At 38.1% G+C, this 13,558-nt stretch overlaps 1 protein-coding gene across 1 annotated transcript; it reads right to left on the reverse strand.

Moving 5' to 3' along the window:
* Window positions 1-11,213: 11,213 nt before the first annotated feature.
* LOC130105854 (CMRF35-like molecule 8) lies at window positions 11,214-13,532 on the reverse strand. Its single transcript, XM_056272055.1, has 6 exons — window positions 13,331-13,532; window positions 12,918-13,247; window positions 12,735-12,818; window positions 11,783-11,899; window positions 11,668-11,702; window positions 11,214-11,545 (listed from the first exon to the last, which is right to left on the reverse strand). The coding sequence occupies exons 1-6, from the start codon at window positions 13,368-13,370 to the stop codon at window positions 11,234-11,236; spliced, it is 918 nt and encodes a 305-aa protein (XP_056128030.1). The 5' UTR covers window positions 13,371-13,532; the 3' UTR covers window positions 11,214-11,233.
* Window positions 13,533-13,558: the final 26 nt, after the last annotated feature.

Raw genomic sequence — 13,558 nt, forward strand, 5'->3', positions numbered from 1 at the left:
AGGCTGAAAATAGACCCACACTAACACGGTAGCATAATGAGGGTCCCTACCTTCAAACCGAAGCATTGAGAACTTTGTAAGTGTACAGACAGTTTAATAAGAAGATATTTTAAACATACAGTCAACTTCGCGTATACAGACAGGAGCCATCTTTGAAATACAGCCTTTACCAGTCGATCTACGAACGCCGATCCAAGCCTACTGTTCGCGCTCACCTTATCACAACTTATATAGCTCGTTCACATCTCACCAGCGCACTTGGATCGGCGTTCGTAGATCGACTGGTAAAGGCTGTATTTCAAAGATGGATTCTGCCTGTATACGCGAAGTTGACTGTATGTTTAAAATATCTTCTTATTAAACTGTCTGGACACTTACAAAGTTCTCAATGCTTCGGTTTGAAGGTAGGGACCCTAATTATGCTACCGTGTTAGTGTGGGTCTATTTTCAGCCATGTTAGTGGTATTAACAAGCGATTTTTATTTGTCATTACACTATGCCCAATATACTAGCGTTATACTAGCTTTATAGGCTAAACTGTTTTTAGAGATAAAACTATTTACATTCGATAATCATGAAAACAAATCTCAGATAACGGTTGACTAGGTAACAATGTGTAATTAGACCAAAGGTTCATTTCGCGCCGGAGTTCTCCTTTAACCCCTGCTGGTAGATGTCATATTAACCCATTAACCCCTGCTGGTAGATGTCATATTAACCCATTAACCTCTGCTGGTAGATGTCATATTAACCCATTAACCTCTGCTGGTAGATGTCATATTAACCCATTAACCCCTGCTGGTAGATGTCATATTAACACCATTAACCCCTGCTGGTAGATGTCATATTAACCCATAGGGGTGTAACGGTACATGTATTCGTATTGAACCGTTTCGGTTCGAGGCTTCCGGTTCGGTACGCATACAAACCGAACGATTCCTAGGACCATTTTTCCTGCCGACAAAATCCGCGCTGGCGCGATCACCACAACGTTGCGCAACATCAAATGGCAAGCGTAATGAAAGCGGAACGAAACTGCGCTATTGTGCTTCACGGATCGTTTATCAGTTCGGACCAGCAACATCTGTGCAGCGCGAGCCGAACTCGATCAAGCGACACTGTTACTACACAGCGCTAAGAGATCCAGTGAAGAAAACATTTGAATTCGCCACTGAAGTAATAACATCGCTGCGAGATCTAGTGAGAAGCATTCACATTTCTCCGTTATTAACCGTAGATCTCTATTAGATCAAACAGCGCTGACGTGGACACCAGGAGAAACATTGTGCCGTGAATGAACTAGTAATACTTTACGTCCACAGACCAGCAACATTCACCATGGATTTAATATAGTAACACTAATTGTAACCAGTTTGGCTGGAATAGTGAAATGCTTTCAAGTACTTCACACATCTTTTTTCAGCACTTCAAAACTCAAATATTATATAAATAAATAGCCTATATGAAGAGTTCAGATGCAAAAGCCTCTATAAGTGCCATTTGAAATTTTCTTCTAGAATGATCATTTTTATGAAGCTTGTACATTTAAGTTCAGTAATTTCACTCAAATGACAATTAATAGGCAATCTTCATTGCCATTTAAGTGAAATTACTGAACTTAAATATACAAGCTTGATAAAAATGATCATTCTAGAAAAAAATTTCAAATGGCTTTTGCATCTAAACTCTTCATATATTTAAATGTTATTTTTAATGTGATGATGACCAAAACATTATTTGTTCATCCTTCAAAGATGACACCCATTTATAAACCTGAAAGTTTCAAGATGAAGGAGAACTCACACTTATTTAAAAAATATTTTTTCTTTTAACAAATAGGAAATTTCTCTGGCATTTCTTACTTTTTGCTGTATCGAAAACGTACCGAACCGTGACTTTAAAACCGAGGTACGTACCGAACCGTGATTTTTGTGTACCGTTACACCCCTATTAACCCATTAACCCCTGCTGGTAGATGTCATATTAACACCATTAACCCCTGCTGGTAGATGTCAAATTAACCCCATTAACCCCTGCTGGTAGATGCCATATTAACACCATTAACCTCTGCTGGTAGATGCCATATTAACACCATTAACCCCTGCTGGTAGATGTCATATTAACACCATTAACCCCTGCTGGTAGATGTCATATTAACACCATTAACCCCTGCTGGTAGATGTCATATTAACACCATTAACCCCTGCTGGTAGATGTCATATTAACCCATTAACCTCTGCTGGTAGATGTCATATTAACCCATTAACCCCTGCTGGTAGATGTCATATTAACACCATTAACCCCTGCTGGTAGATGTCATATTAACCCATTAACCCCTGCTGGTAGATGTAATATTAACCCATTAACCTCTGCTGGTAGATGTCATATTAACACCATTAACCCCTGCTGGTAGATGTCATATTAACCCATTAACCTCTGCTGGTAGATGTCATATTAACACCATTAACCCCTGCTGGTAGATGTCATATTAACACCATTAACCCCCGCTGGTAGATGTCATATTAACCCATTAACCCCTGCTGGTAGATGTCATATTAACCCATTAACCCCTGCTGGTAGATGTCATATTAACACCATTAACCCCTGCTGGTATATGTCATATTAACCCCATTAACCCCTGCTGGTAGATGTCATATTAAAGGGTTAGTTCACCCAAAAATGAAAATTAAGTCATTAATTACTCACCCCCATGCTGTACCAACCCCGTAAGACCTTCGTTCATCTTCGGAACACAAATGAAGATATTTTTGATTAAATCTGAGAGCTGGATCACTGCTACATAGGGTTCTAAGGGACTGACACTTGACGGCCCAGAAAGTCATTAAAGAAAATGTTTAAATGTTTCATGTGCCTACAGTGGCTCCACTATAAGTTTATCAAGCGACGAGAATACTTTTTGTGCGGAAAAAAACTAAAATAACGACTTTATTCGACTATTCCATTGCTTCCTTGTGGGCCTGAGACGAGAGTTCAAGAGATTTCCAGGACGCATGCGCGAGAACTGACACTCTTCTTCTACTACTATGTACAGCACGCGCCTTCCTCTGCTTGTAAGACGCGCGCTCTGTAGTAGAAGAAGAGTGTCAGTTCTCGCGCATGCGTCCTGGACATCTCTTGAACTCTCGTCTCAGGCCCACGAGGAAGCAATGGAATAGTCGAATAAAGTCGTTATTTTTTTTTTTTTTTTCCGCACAAAAAGTATTCTCGTCGCTTGATAAACTTATAGTGGAGCCACTGTAGGCACATGAAACATTTAAACATTTTCTTTAATGACTTTCTGGGCCGTCAAGTGTCAGTCCCTTAGAACCCTATGTAGCAGTGATCCAGCTCTCAGATTTAATCAAAAATATCTTTATTTGTGTTCCGAAGATGAACGAAGGTCTTACGGGGTTGGTACAGCATGGGGGTGAGTAATTAATGACTTAATTTTCATTTTTGGGTGAACTAACCCTTTAACACCATTAACCCCTGCTGGTAGATGTCATATTAACACCATTAACCCCCGCTGGTAGATGTCATATTAACCCATTAACCCCTGCTGGTAGATGTCATATTAACCCCATTAACCCCTGCTGGTAGATGTCATATTAACCCATTAACCCCTGCTGGTAGATGTCATATTAACACCATTAACCCCTGCTGGTAGATGTCATATTAACCCATTAACCCCTGCTGGTAGATGTCATATTAACCCATTAACCCCTGCTGGTAGATGTCATATTAACACCATTAACCCCTGCTGGTAGATGTCATATTAACACCATTAACCCCTGCTGGTAGATGTCATATTAACCCATTAACCCCTGCTGGTAGATGTCATATTAACCCATTAACCCCTGCTGGTAGATGTCATATTAACACCATTAACCCCTGCTGGTAGATGTCATATTAACACCATTAACCCCTGCTGGTAGATGTCATATTAACACCATTAACCCCTGCTGGTAGATGTCATATTAACACCATTAACCCCTGCTGGTAGATGTCATATTAACCCCATTAACCCCTGCTTGTAGATGTCTATTAACCCATTAACCCCTGCTGGTAGATGTCATATTAACACCATTAACCCCTGCTGGTAGATGTCATATTAACACCATTAACCCCTGCTGGTAGATGTCATATTAACACCATTAACCCCTGCTGGTAGATGTCATATTAACACCATTAACCCCTACTGGTAGATGTCATATTAACCCCATTAACCCCTGCTGGTAGATGTCATATTAACACCATTAACCCCTGCTGGTAGATGTCATATTAACCCCATTAACCCCTGCTGGTAGATGTCATATTAACCCCATTAACCCCTGCTGGTAGATGTCATATTAACACCATTAACCCCTGCTGGTAGATGTCATATTAACACCATTAACCCCTGCTGGTAGATGTCATATTAACCCCATTAACCCCTGCTGGTAGATGTCATATTAACACCATTAACCCCTGCTGGTAGATGTCATATTAACACCATTAACCCCTGCTGGTAGATGTCATATTATCATATTAACACCATTAACCCCTGCTGGTAGATGTCATATTAACACCATTAACCCCTGCTGGTAGATGTCATATTAACCCCATTAACCCCTGCTGGTAGATGTCATATTAACACCATTAACCCCTGCTGGTAGATGTCATATTAACACCATTAACCCCTGCTGGTAGATGTCATATTATCATATTAACACCATTAACCCCTGCTGGTAGATGTCATATTAACACCATTAACCCCTGCTGGTAGATGTCATATTAACACCATTAACCCCTGCTGGTAGATGTCATATTATCATATTAACACCATTAACCCCTGCTGGTAGATGTCATATTAACACCATTAACCCCTGCTGGTAGATGTCATATTAACACCATTAACCCCTGCTGGTAGATGTCATATTAACACCATTAACCCCTGCTGGTAGATGTCATATTAACCCATTAACCCCTGCTGGTAGATGTCATATTAACACCATTAACCCTGTGAAGGATCTGCCATGTGCACAAGAAAAAAGGTGATCAAGCCTCAGTAGAGAGGAAAAAGGTGGAAACCATTGTAACAGTTAAAAACAAGAAGGTCCAAAAATTGTACTCCATTCAGATTGCATCACAGGAAACATCTAGTAGTCAAAAAGGACATAATCGGGCTTGAACCTCTCAAACTGACAGAGGACAAATTTCAACACCACCTTTCCCAGGGTACAATAGGAACCAACACTCTACACAAAACATACACTGAATTTATAAGAGATGGCCCATACCATGAAAACAAAGAAGAGGAAACATAACCATACACATTTTAACTACATACAGCATACAGTTTGGATTTGCGGTCTGGGCGAGAACTCCCTCCGCATCCATGCATGGATAAGAGCAGCAATAACACCCTTAGGGTAAACAGAACAGAACCAACATGAATGTATGCAGATATCATTAATTCAAGATTTTAAAGTACAACATAATTCGATAATTTATTCTGATTCAAGGGGAATCCGAACGTCATACTGACTGACGACATGAGGAGCTGGGGAGGGAGGAGGGTAATCAGCTCCTGAGAAACGCGACAGCTGCTGATAATACTGGAGGAGCTTAAATATGTATACAGTGATAGGCGTCGTCTCCTATAGGTAGATGTGTATCAGCTGAGAGTCACTGATGCAAGCTTAACTAACGTGACCTGACAGAACTAGCGTCTACAGTAGATGAGCAGAGGATAAACAGGCTAAAAGAAGGGAATTTACCTTTTATTCGCTTTAACTGTAGATGAGGTGTAATAATTACAAAAAAAAATATTATTCACAGAAAAATTCATTTTATTTTCTGTCGGTAGCAGCTTATCTTGTTAGTAAGATGAATGCTAACTTTATTTATACATTATACACTTTATAAACTGTGTTTTTTACAGAAAAGTGTGACAAAAGATTGAATAAATAAAGCAATGTAGATTTTACCAAATTTTGAGAGTCTTTTTCATTTATGGTTGATCACTGAATATATCGGACCCTCGTTTGTTGTGACGTTATGCGGATGCGTTGTGATGTTTTGTGGATGTGTTGCTGTTACGTAGATCAGTTCTGTCCCGCTGTCCTGTGTTGCTTCAGGAGACTTTATACTGGCATAATAATCACCGGCTGTCTCTGTCGTCTGATTGGTCGAGTGGGTGTGAGTGGGGTTTGAATCTGGCTGCTGATTGGTTACTGTGGCGTAAACAGTAGAGACTTCTGTACAGTTGTTGTGGTGTGATACAGGCGTCTGATTGGATGGAGATGCAGGCGTCTGATTGGATGAAGACGTTACCACGGTGACGACTGTGTTTGGAATCTCCTCATACGTGCGATCAGTCTGAAAAACAACACATACGTCAATAATCTACTAGTTAATATAAATAATACTCTCTGTTCATCAATAAACAATCATTTAACATGTATTTCTGATCTTCTACAGGTAAAGATTTGAACACACACCTCTGTATCGCGCTGCATGTTTTGTTGAAATAAAGCTGCATGGAAATAGAGAGTAAGTCAATCTACACACTAAAATAGAAATTAATAATAATAACAATAATAATCACAAACAAACTGTTACCTGTCCCATATTTCCTCTTCCTCTTCTTCAGGATGATGAAGGTTCCAGAACACAGAGTCAGAACCAGCAGAACCGAACCCAGACCGCCAGCAACAGAAGCCAGATCTGAACAACACAACAATACAATGCTGATTCTGATTACACCGTTGAGTGATTATTAATATTCTTGTAATTGATATTTAAATCATTTGTATTATAGTACAATAGAATATTGTAATAGTCTATATTATATTGTGTAACTGAAATGAAACTGCAATGGTAAACCTCAACTCTTCAGAAGGAAACGCTTCTATCTGTGGTCGATGTTAAAGCATGTTAACCACACGAGTACGAGCCTCCACAAATGTTCAAACCAATTTCCTTTCTCCAAAATGAGCTTATTCTATGTGATCAGAGAGTTGCATTATGGGTAGTGTAGTTTGTGTGCTTACTAGTGTTTGTCTGATGGAGTTGAACTGTAGTATTTCCTGTTATTGTTTCAGTTTCTGTGTGATGAGTCGCTGACAGAGAGAAACACCAGTGACTGTGAATGTGTCGCTCATGCAGTGAGAACATGAACATATAAACTCTAAAGCTCTACATTCACACACAAACCATTCACATCACGTGATTATGAACAGAAGATGTATATTCTTTTATTCATAACACTGATTACTCTCAACTGAAAATATTTTAATGTTCATTCTAAAGACTCTTATACAAAGCAACTTGTACAGTTTTAATAAGCGGGAGCAAACATCTGAGGACTGAACCTTCAGTCTTCAACTTTAACACATTTAATCTCAAAGGAATCATCTAACATATGAGTTCAAGTACATTTGGATGCACAATATTCCAGAATATATTCAGACAGAACAGAAGAACTGACCTGATTGTGGACTCAGTTCTGTTGTACTGAAAGATGACGGTGTTTTTGAAGAAGTGCTGATGGTTGAAACCTCAGTGGTCTCATTACCTGAAGGGTCACAGGAAAGATCAACTTAAAACACTGAATTTAATTTTAAATAGGCCTACATACAATCTTATATTTAATCTCTGTTTTAATCACTCTGTTTCTTGTTGTGCCAAAGTTGTCCATCACTGTAACACACAGCCACTATACACTTATTACTGTATTTTACACTCAACACACTGAAGTACAAGCAGACAATCAACCCAATACAACTATATGAGTCAGCTGACAACACCGAATCCAGAAAAGGAAATAAACGGCAATAAAATCAAGAATCTGTGTAACTGAAGGAGAAAGCTGTACATCAGTTCAATGCAGAGATGCCGGTGAGTTCTCGGAGCTCGAGCTCTTCTCAGATGATCTAAAACAGTGGATATGTGGTCAGATCAGTACATGTTTCAGTTTTTGGGAAAAACTGACTTTGCGTTCTCAGTCCCATCCAGACTTTCATCAGTAAAAGGGATTGTTCACCCAAAAATCACGAGTGAGTTCACGTAGTGTAACAGCGCAGCGCTTCTGTGTTGTACGTCACACGTAGGCTCACTATTGGCCGACGCTGGTCATGTGTGTGACACAGAAGCTCTGCACTGTTACACTATGTAAACTCACTCGAGGCCCACAGATTGTATTGCATTTTACAAAATGATCCAACTTTTCTGAATTTGGGGTTTGCACAAGATTAATGACTTGATCTCTCACTCTCAGCTTGTTCCCATGCAGTTCATTTCTGCTATTGACAAATATAATCACTTACCATCTTTAACCAGCAACACAATCTCTGAATAGTCGTCAAAAATAATCCCCTCCACACCACACCAGTATTGGCCTTCATCCTCTGTTCTCAGATCAGTGATGGTGACGGTGAAAACTCTGGCCGTCGTGTCGTCAGTCAGAGAGAATCTCTCGTCTTTAGCTGGAGATCCTGATTCAACCATGATGATTCTAGATCCATAGATACACTCCCCTTTACAAAAAAACTTTGAATTTGATTCATATCCAGATTCATATGAGCATCTGATGTCAACTCTCTCTCCTCTGTATCCAGTAATTGTCTGTGAAGCTCCACCAACAACAGCTGAAAACACAAATATCATTATATAGAGCTGTTATGTGTGAGAAAGAGACATAAGCAGGCCAGAATAATAACTTACAAATATCCTCCATATGAGTCTGATGATCATGTGATAAAGAGGAAAACAAGAGAAGAAGTCAAACTCTGTGTAAAAGAGCTGAGAGTCTGAAACTCACCTGTACAGATGCTGGAAAAGAGCAGCAGGACGTCCAACATCGACATTTGACAAGCGTTTCGCTGAAATAAAAGAACAAATTCTGTGACAAACGTTACTGTCGTTCTCTTCCGTACTGAGAGAAAAATGTGTGTCAGCAACTGAAATATATATATCCTTCCCCTTTCTGTGTCTCTAACCACATCTAGCTCTACACGACATCAGTGATGATTCACCAAACTTTATATATAAGCAGTGTTTTACTCAGTGAGGAAGGGATGATCCACTTCATTATAAGAGGGAAGGAGTACCTGTGACATTTACAGTGTGTAAATATGAGTGTTTTACACAGCAATCCAGTGAACAACTCTTCTAGGACATAATAAATATAAATGATGAGATCAAAATAAAATATTATTGTATTATGGTTGTTGACTGTTATGTGTTTAATGAAGGCGTATTCATGTAAAACACACTGAATTAATGCCATTATTTTAAACATGATTATCCTATTGTTCTTTAGTAACGGTACAACTTCTCAAGTATCAGTTCTCTTCCGGTGTTCATTGTCATAAGAAAGAAGAGTCTTACACTTGTAGTCCAGCCGGCCGTTCACATCACACTGAATCCCTCACAAAAACACAATAGCATTTTCCCCACAGGCTTTTGGATTATCGCAAAAAACAAAAACTCTGTGATCAACAATAGTTTATGATACATACAAGTTCTGTCCTGCAACATAATTATCACATATGAACAACTTGTATGAATCATGAAGCTTAAATGCAGTTGCTAGAACTACACCAGGGTCCCAGGACCAGAGGCAAAGCTAGGGGAGAGCGGGAACAACCTTCTCCGTTTGTGTGAGTCTACTTAGGGTTCAGAGTATTTCTTTTTCCCACATTAATTTCACGTGTCTAGTACAATTATGTGGTTTTGTTTTATTAATACAGTGTATACTTTTGTCTTGATATACCTCGAAAGAATGGAAGTGAAATTATAACATGACCATGTGACAGATTAAAATGTTATCTGATCAAATCAAAAATATATACAATACAAACTAAAATATTTTCTCAATAAAATACAAGTATTAACTTTTTCATATAAAATAATGGCATTTTTTAATAATTAAAAAAATTAAATATTTTTTGAGTTTGACAACAAACACCGGAAAACACAGCTATGCTAGACAACATAGTTAAAAAAATTGTAATAATTAATCATTTCTGAACATTGACTCAGTCTTTATTCACCGTTTTCTGAATAGAATTCATAAAAGTATAGAACAGAATATCATATTTCTAATAGGGGCTCATGCAGTGTGACCACATGCCCCACCTGCACAACTGGGGTTTAAACCCTGCTAGAAACCCTGTTAGCGAAGCATTTAAGAACCATATCAACTGTTAGGTTACGCCTTACATATAGGAGATTAAAATAGAGATGAAAAATTAACATAAGACATTTGTTTTTGCGATGGTTAAATAAATGTTCAGTGAAATCTTCCAAAGAATTTTAGCGCAATTTTTTATCTATATAGTGTTGATATGGCAACTAGTGCGTAAATACACTAAGTTTCGTCACGCTAGCATGTGGAAGTATTTAAGACACGCGTGTTACAACTAGCCCTGCGTTAAGATCGGGCCCCGGGCAACATAACCAAGGCCCTTCTAAAATATATATTTTCATTACCTAGATGTATAATTATACAACACATAAAAAGTTTTCAAAACACATTCAACAGAACATAAGTTGTTTATTTTTTACAACATCAAAGTGTTTTTTATTAACAAAACATCAATCTTTATAATAGAAAATACAATAAAATATTCAAGATACAATCTTCATATTTATAACGGATTGTTCCCTTAAAGACGGTGACAGGAACAAGCAATGCTCCTATAGAAAATTATGGATGGCATCTTGCATTTAATCTTTATTTTAATAGTTTATCAACTAATTATGTCAACTCAACTAACTTAATGCTGAAGAGCTGCATAAACTACTAATGAAATAAATGTCAACTAAGTAAATGTAAAAGAGTAGCAGATTAATCGTTAAACGATCTCGATTCAAACACCCACGCGATCTTATTCATAACTGACCATAATTATGCTGTCTTTTATTCCTGTTTTAAGGTGTTAAGGTTTAATTGACACAGCTTGATATTGGCAGTGATAAATCAGACTGGTTAACTTTCGAAAGTACAATCTTCACTCTGCAATATTTAAATAATCTGTGTTTGCGCTGTCATGTATGAAGCAGCTTCACAAACAAACGGTCTTTCAACCACATATTATCAGTATTTATGCGTTACAAACATTTAAAAAAAGGGATAAAAGTTTATAGTTTGGGTATAAACACGGTGTTGATCAAAATAAGAGTAAATCATCTTTAAAAAAAGTATTTTGACACTTGAATGTATTGTGGGAGAATCACAATTTCCGTTTTACACAAGAAAATCGACGGAGAATCGTGGAGCTTCAAGCGGATCCTCGTCTGGTGTGATGTTTTGTGGATGTGTTGCTGTTAGGTAGTTATAATCACCGGCTGTATCTGTCAGCTGATTGGTCGAGTGGGTGTGAGTGGGGTTTGAATCAAGCTGCTGATTGGTTACTGTGGCATAACCAGTAGATTCATATGTGCAGTTGTTGAGGTGTAATGCAGGCGTCTGATTGGATGAAGATGAAGGCGTCTGATTGGATGAAGACGTTACCATGTTAAAGTCTGTGTTTGGAATCTCCTCAGACATGTGGTCAGTCTGAAAAATAACACATACATCAATTATTTAATAGTTTACATAGATTAAACACTCTATTGTTCAATAAATAATTATTTAACATGTATTTCTGATCTTCTACAGGTAAAGATTTGAACACATACCTCTGTATTGCGCTGCATGTTTTGCTGAAATAAAGCTGCATGAAACCAGAGAAAAGTCAATTTACACACTAAAACAAGAATATAATAATAAAAATACTCAGAAACAAACTGTTACCTGTCCTAGATTTCCTCTTCCTCTTCTTCAGGATGATGAAGGTTCCACAACACAGAGTCAGAACCAGCAGAACCGAACCCAGACCGCCAGCAACAGAAGCCAGATCTGAAGGCGACGCTAAACACATGATATTTACATGATGAAACACACTGCAGATTCTGATTATACTGTTACATAAACAACAGATATTTAATGTACTATTAAAGATATTGTAATATTGTAAATATACAGGTGTTATATTGTGTAACTGAAGTGAAACTGCAATGGTAAACCTCAACTCTTCAGAAGGAAACACTTCTCTTTACGATTGATTTCAAACCAAATTAATCAGAAGCTGATATGTGCATCATTTTAAGTTTATACAGTAGCTAAAATGTGTCTCAAAAATACAAACCAATTTACTTTCAAAGAGTGCTTATGTGATCAATAATGCTGCAGTTGCATTATGGGTAGTGTAGTTTGTGTGTTAGGCTGATAGAGTTGAACTGCAGTATTTCCTGGTGGGTGTTCAACTCTTTACCTGTAGAAGAAAAAACACTGGCTGTAAAATGACGTGTCAAACATTCAGTTGTTGTACATTTAATTCAAGTGTTGAGGAACATCACAACCTCTAAATGTTGTAATTGTGGTTTATTTTTCACAGAAGTTGAAGCTTTGATGAAATTCAGTTTCCAAGATGGTGTAAGTTTGTGTAAGACATTAATTATCTTGTCAGAACGAGCTGGAAACACGTAATTACAGGAATTACATCATGATCATAAACGCAGCATTAGAATAGTGTATAGAGGCTTTGATATCTCTCTATTCAATGCAATCAGACTAACTATTAATATTTTGATGGAAGTTAAGTTCTGAAAAGTTATGTAAACACAATAACTTCACATTAACAATATTTCCATCAAGACATATGAGTACAGATGTCAGCGGGTGCAGTGTGTGTGTGTGTGTGTACCTGTGCTGGTGTGTTCAGTGCTGCTGTTTGTATATGGACTAATGCTGGTTGTTGAGATCTGGACACGTGTTGTTGTCTCTGGAGCTGAGAAATGAAGAAGAGCCGTCAAGCCGTAATACATTCATAAAACAATAACACAGGAGTGATGAAGCAGATTGTTGTTCAGTATTGAAAATCAGGCACCTCTGATCACAATAAGCTCCACTTGTTGGTAGTTTGCATATTCATGTCCAGCTTTACAGCCGTACGGTCCAGCATCGTCCATCTTCAGGTTACTGATGGTCACTGTAAATGATCTGGTCTGACGATTATCCTTCAGTGAGAATCTGCCATTCATCGCAAAAGTCTGTATTCCATCAGATTCTAATATAATGACACGGTCTCTGTAATGTCCTCTGTAGAAGTATTTGTAACTGTAAGCATATAAATATCCTTCTGGATAAGGGCAGGTAATGCTCACTCCTCGTCCCTCTGTTCCACTCACTGTAACGTTCACAGACAGTGAACTGCTCACTGCACACACACACACACACACTGATAACATACACCATAATATTAGATAATAAACACTTTTAGTAGAGATCTTCAGCTCTTACCCGTCAGCAGAAACACACAAACTATCAGTGGAAACTTCATTTCTTCATCAGTTCAGTTCAGAAAATCAGTCTGAAACTCTCAGTAGTTCCTCACACGACTCTCTGAAACTCAAACAGCAATAATACTGCTCTCATCTGTCGGTGGAGAGTAAAATAATACGCTTGTTGCTCATCTCACGTGTCAAACTCTACTGTTTCTTTTCAGTGACTGTAGTTGTGTCCCGATTC

Source organism: Rhinichthys klamathensis, unplaced genomic scaffold (assembly GCF_029890125.1).
Source record: "Rhinichthys klamathensis goyatoka isolate OS25496 unplaced genomic scaffold, OSU_Roscu_1.1 h1tg000330l_1, whole genome shotgun sequence".
Lineage (NCBI taxonomy): Eukaryota > Metazoa > Chordata > Actinopteri > Cypriniformes > Leuciscidae > Rhinichthys > Rhinichthys klamathensis.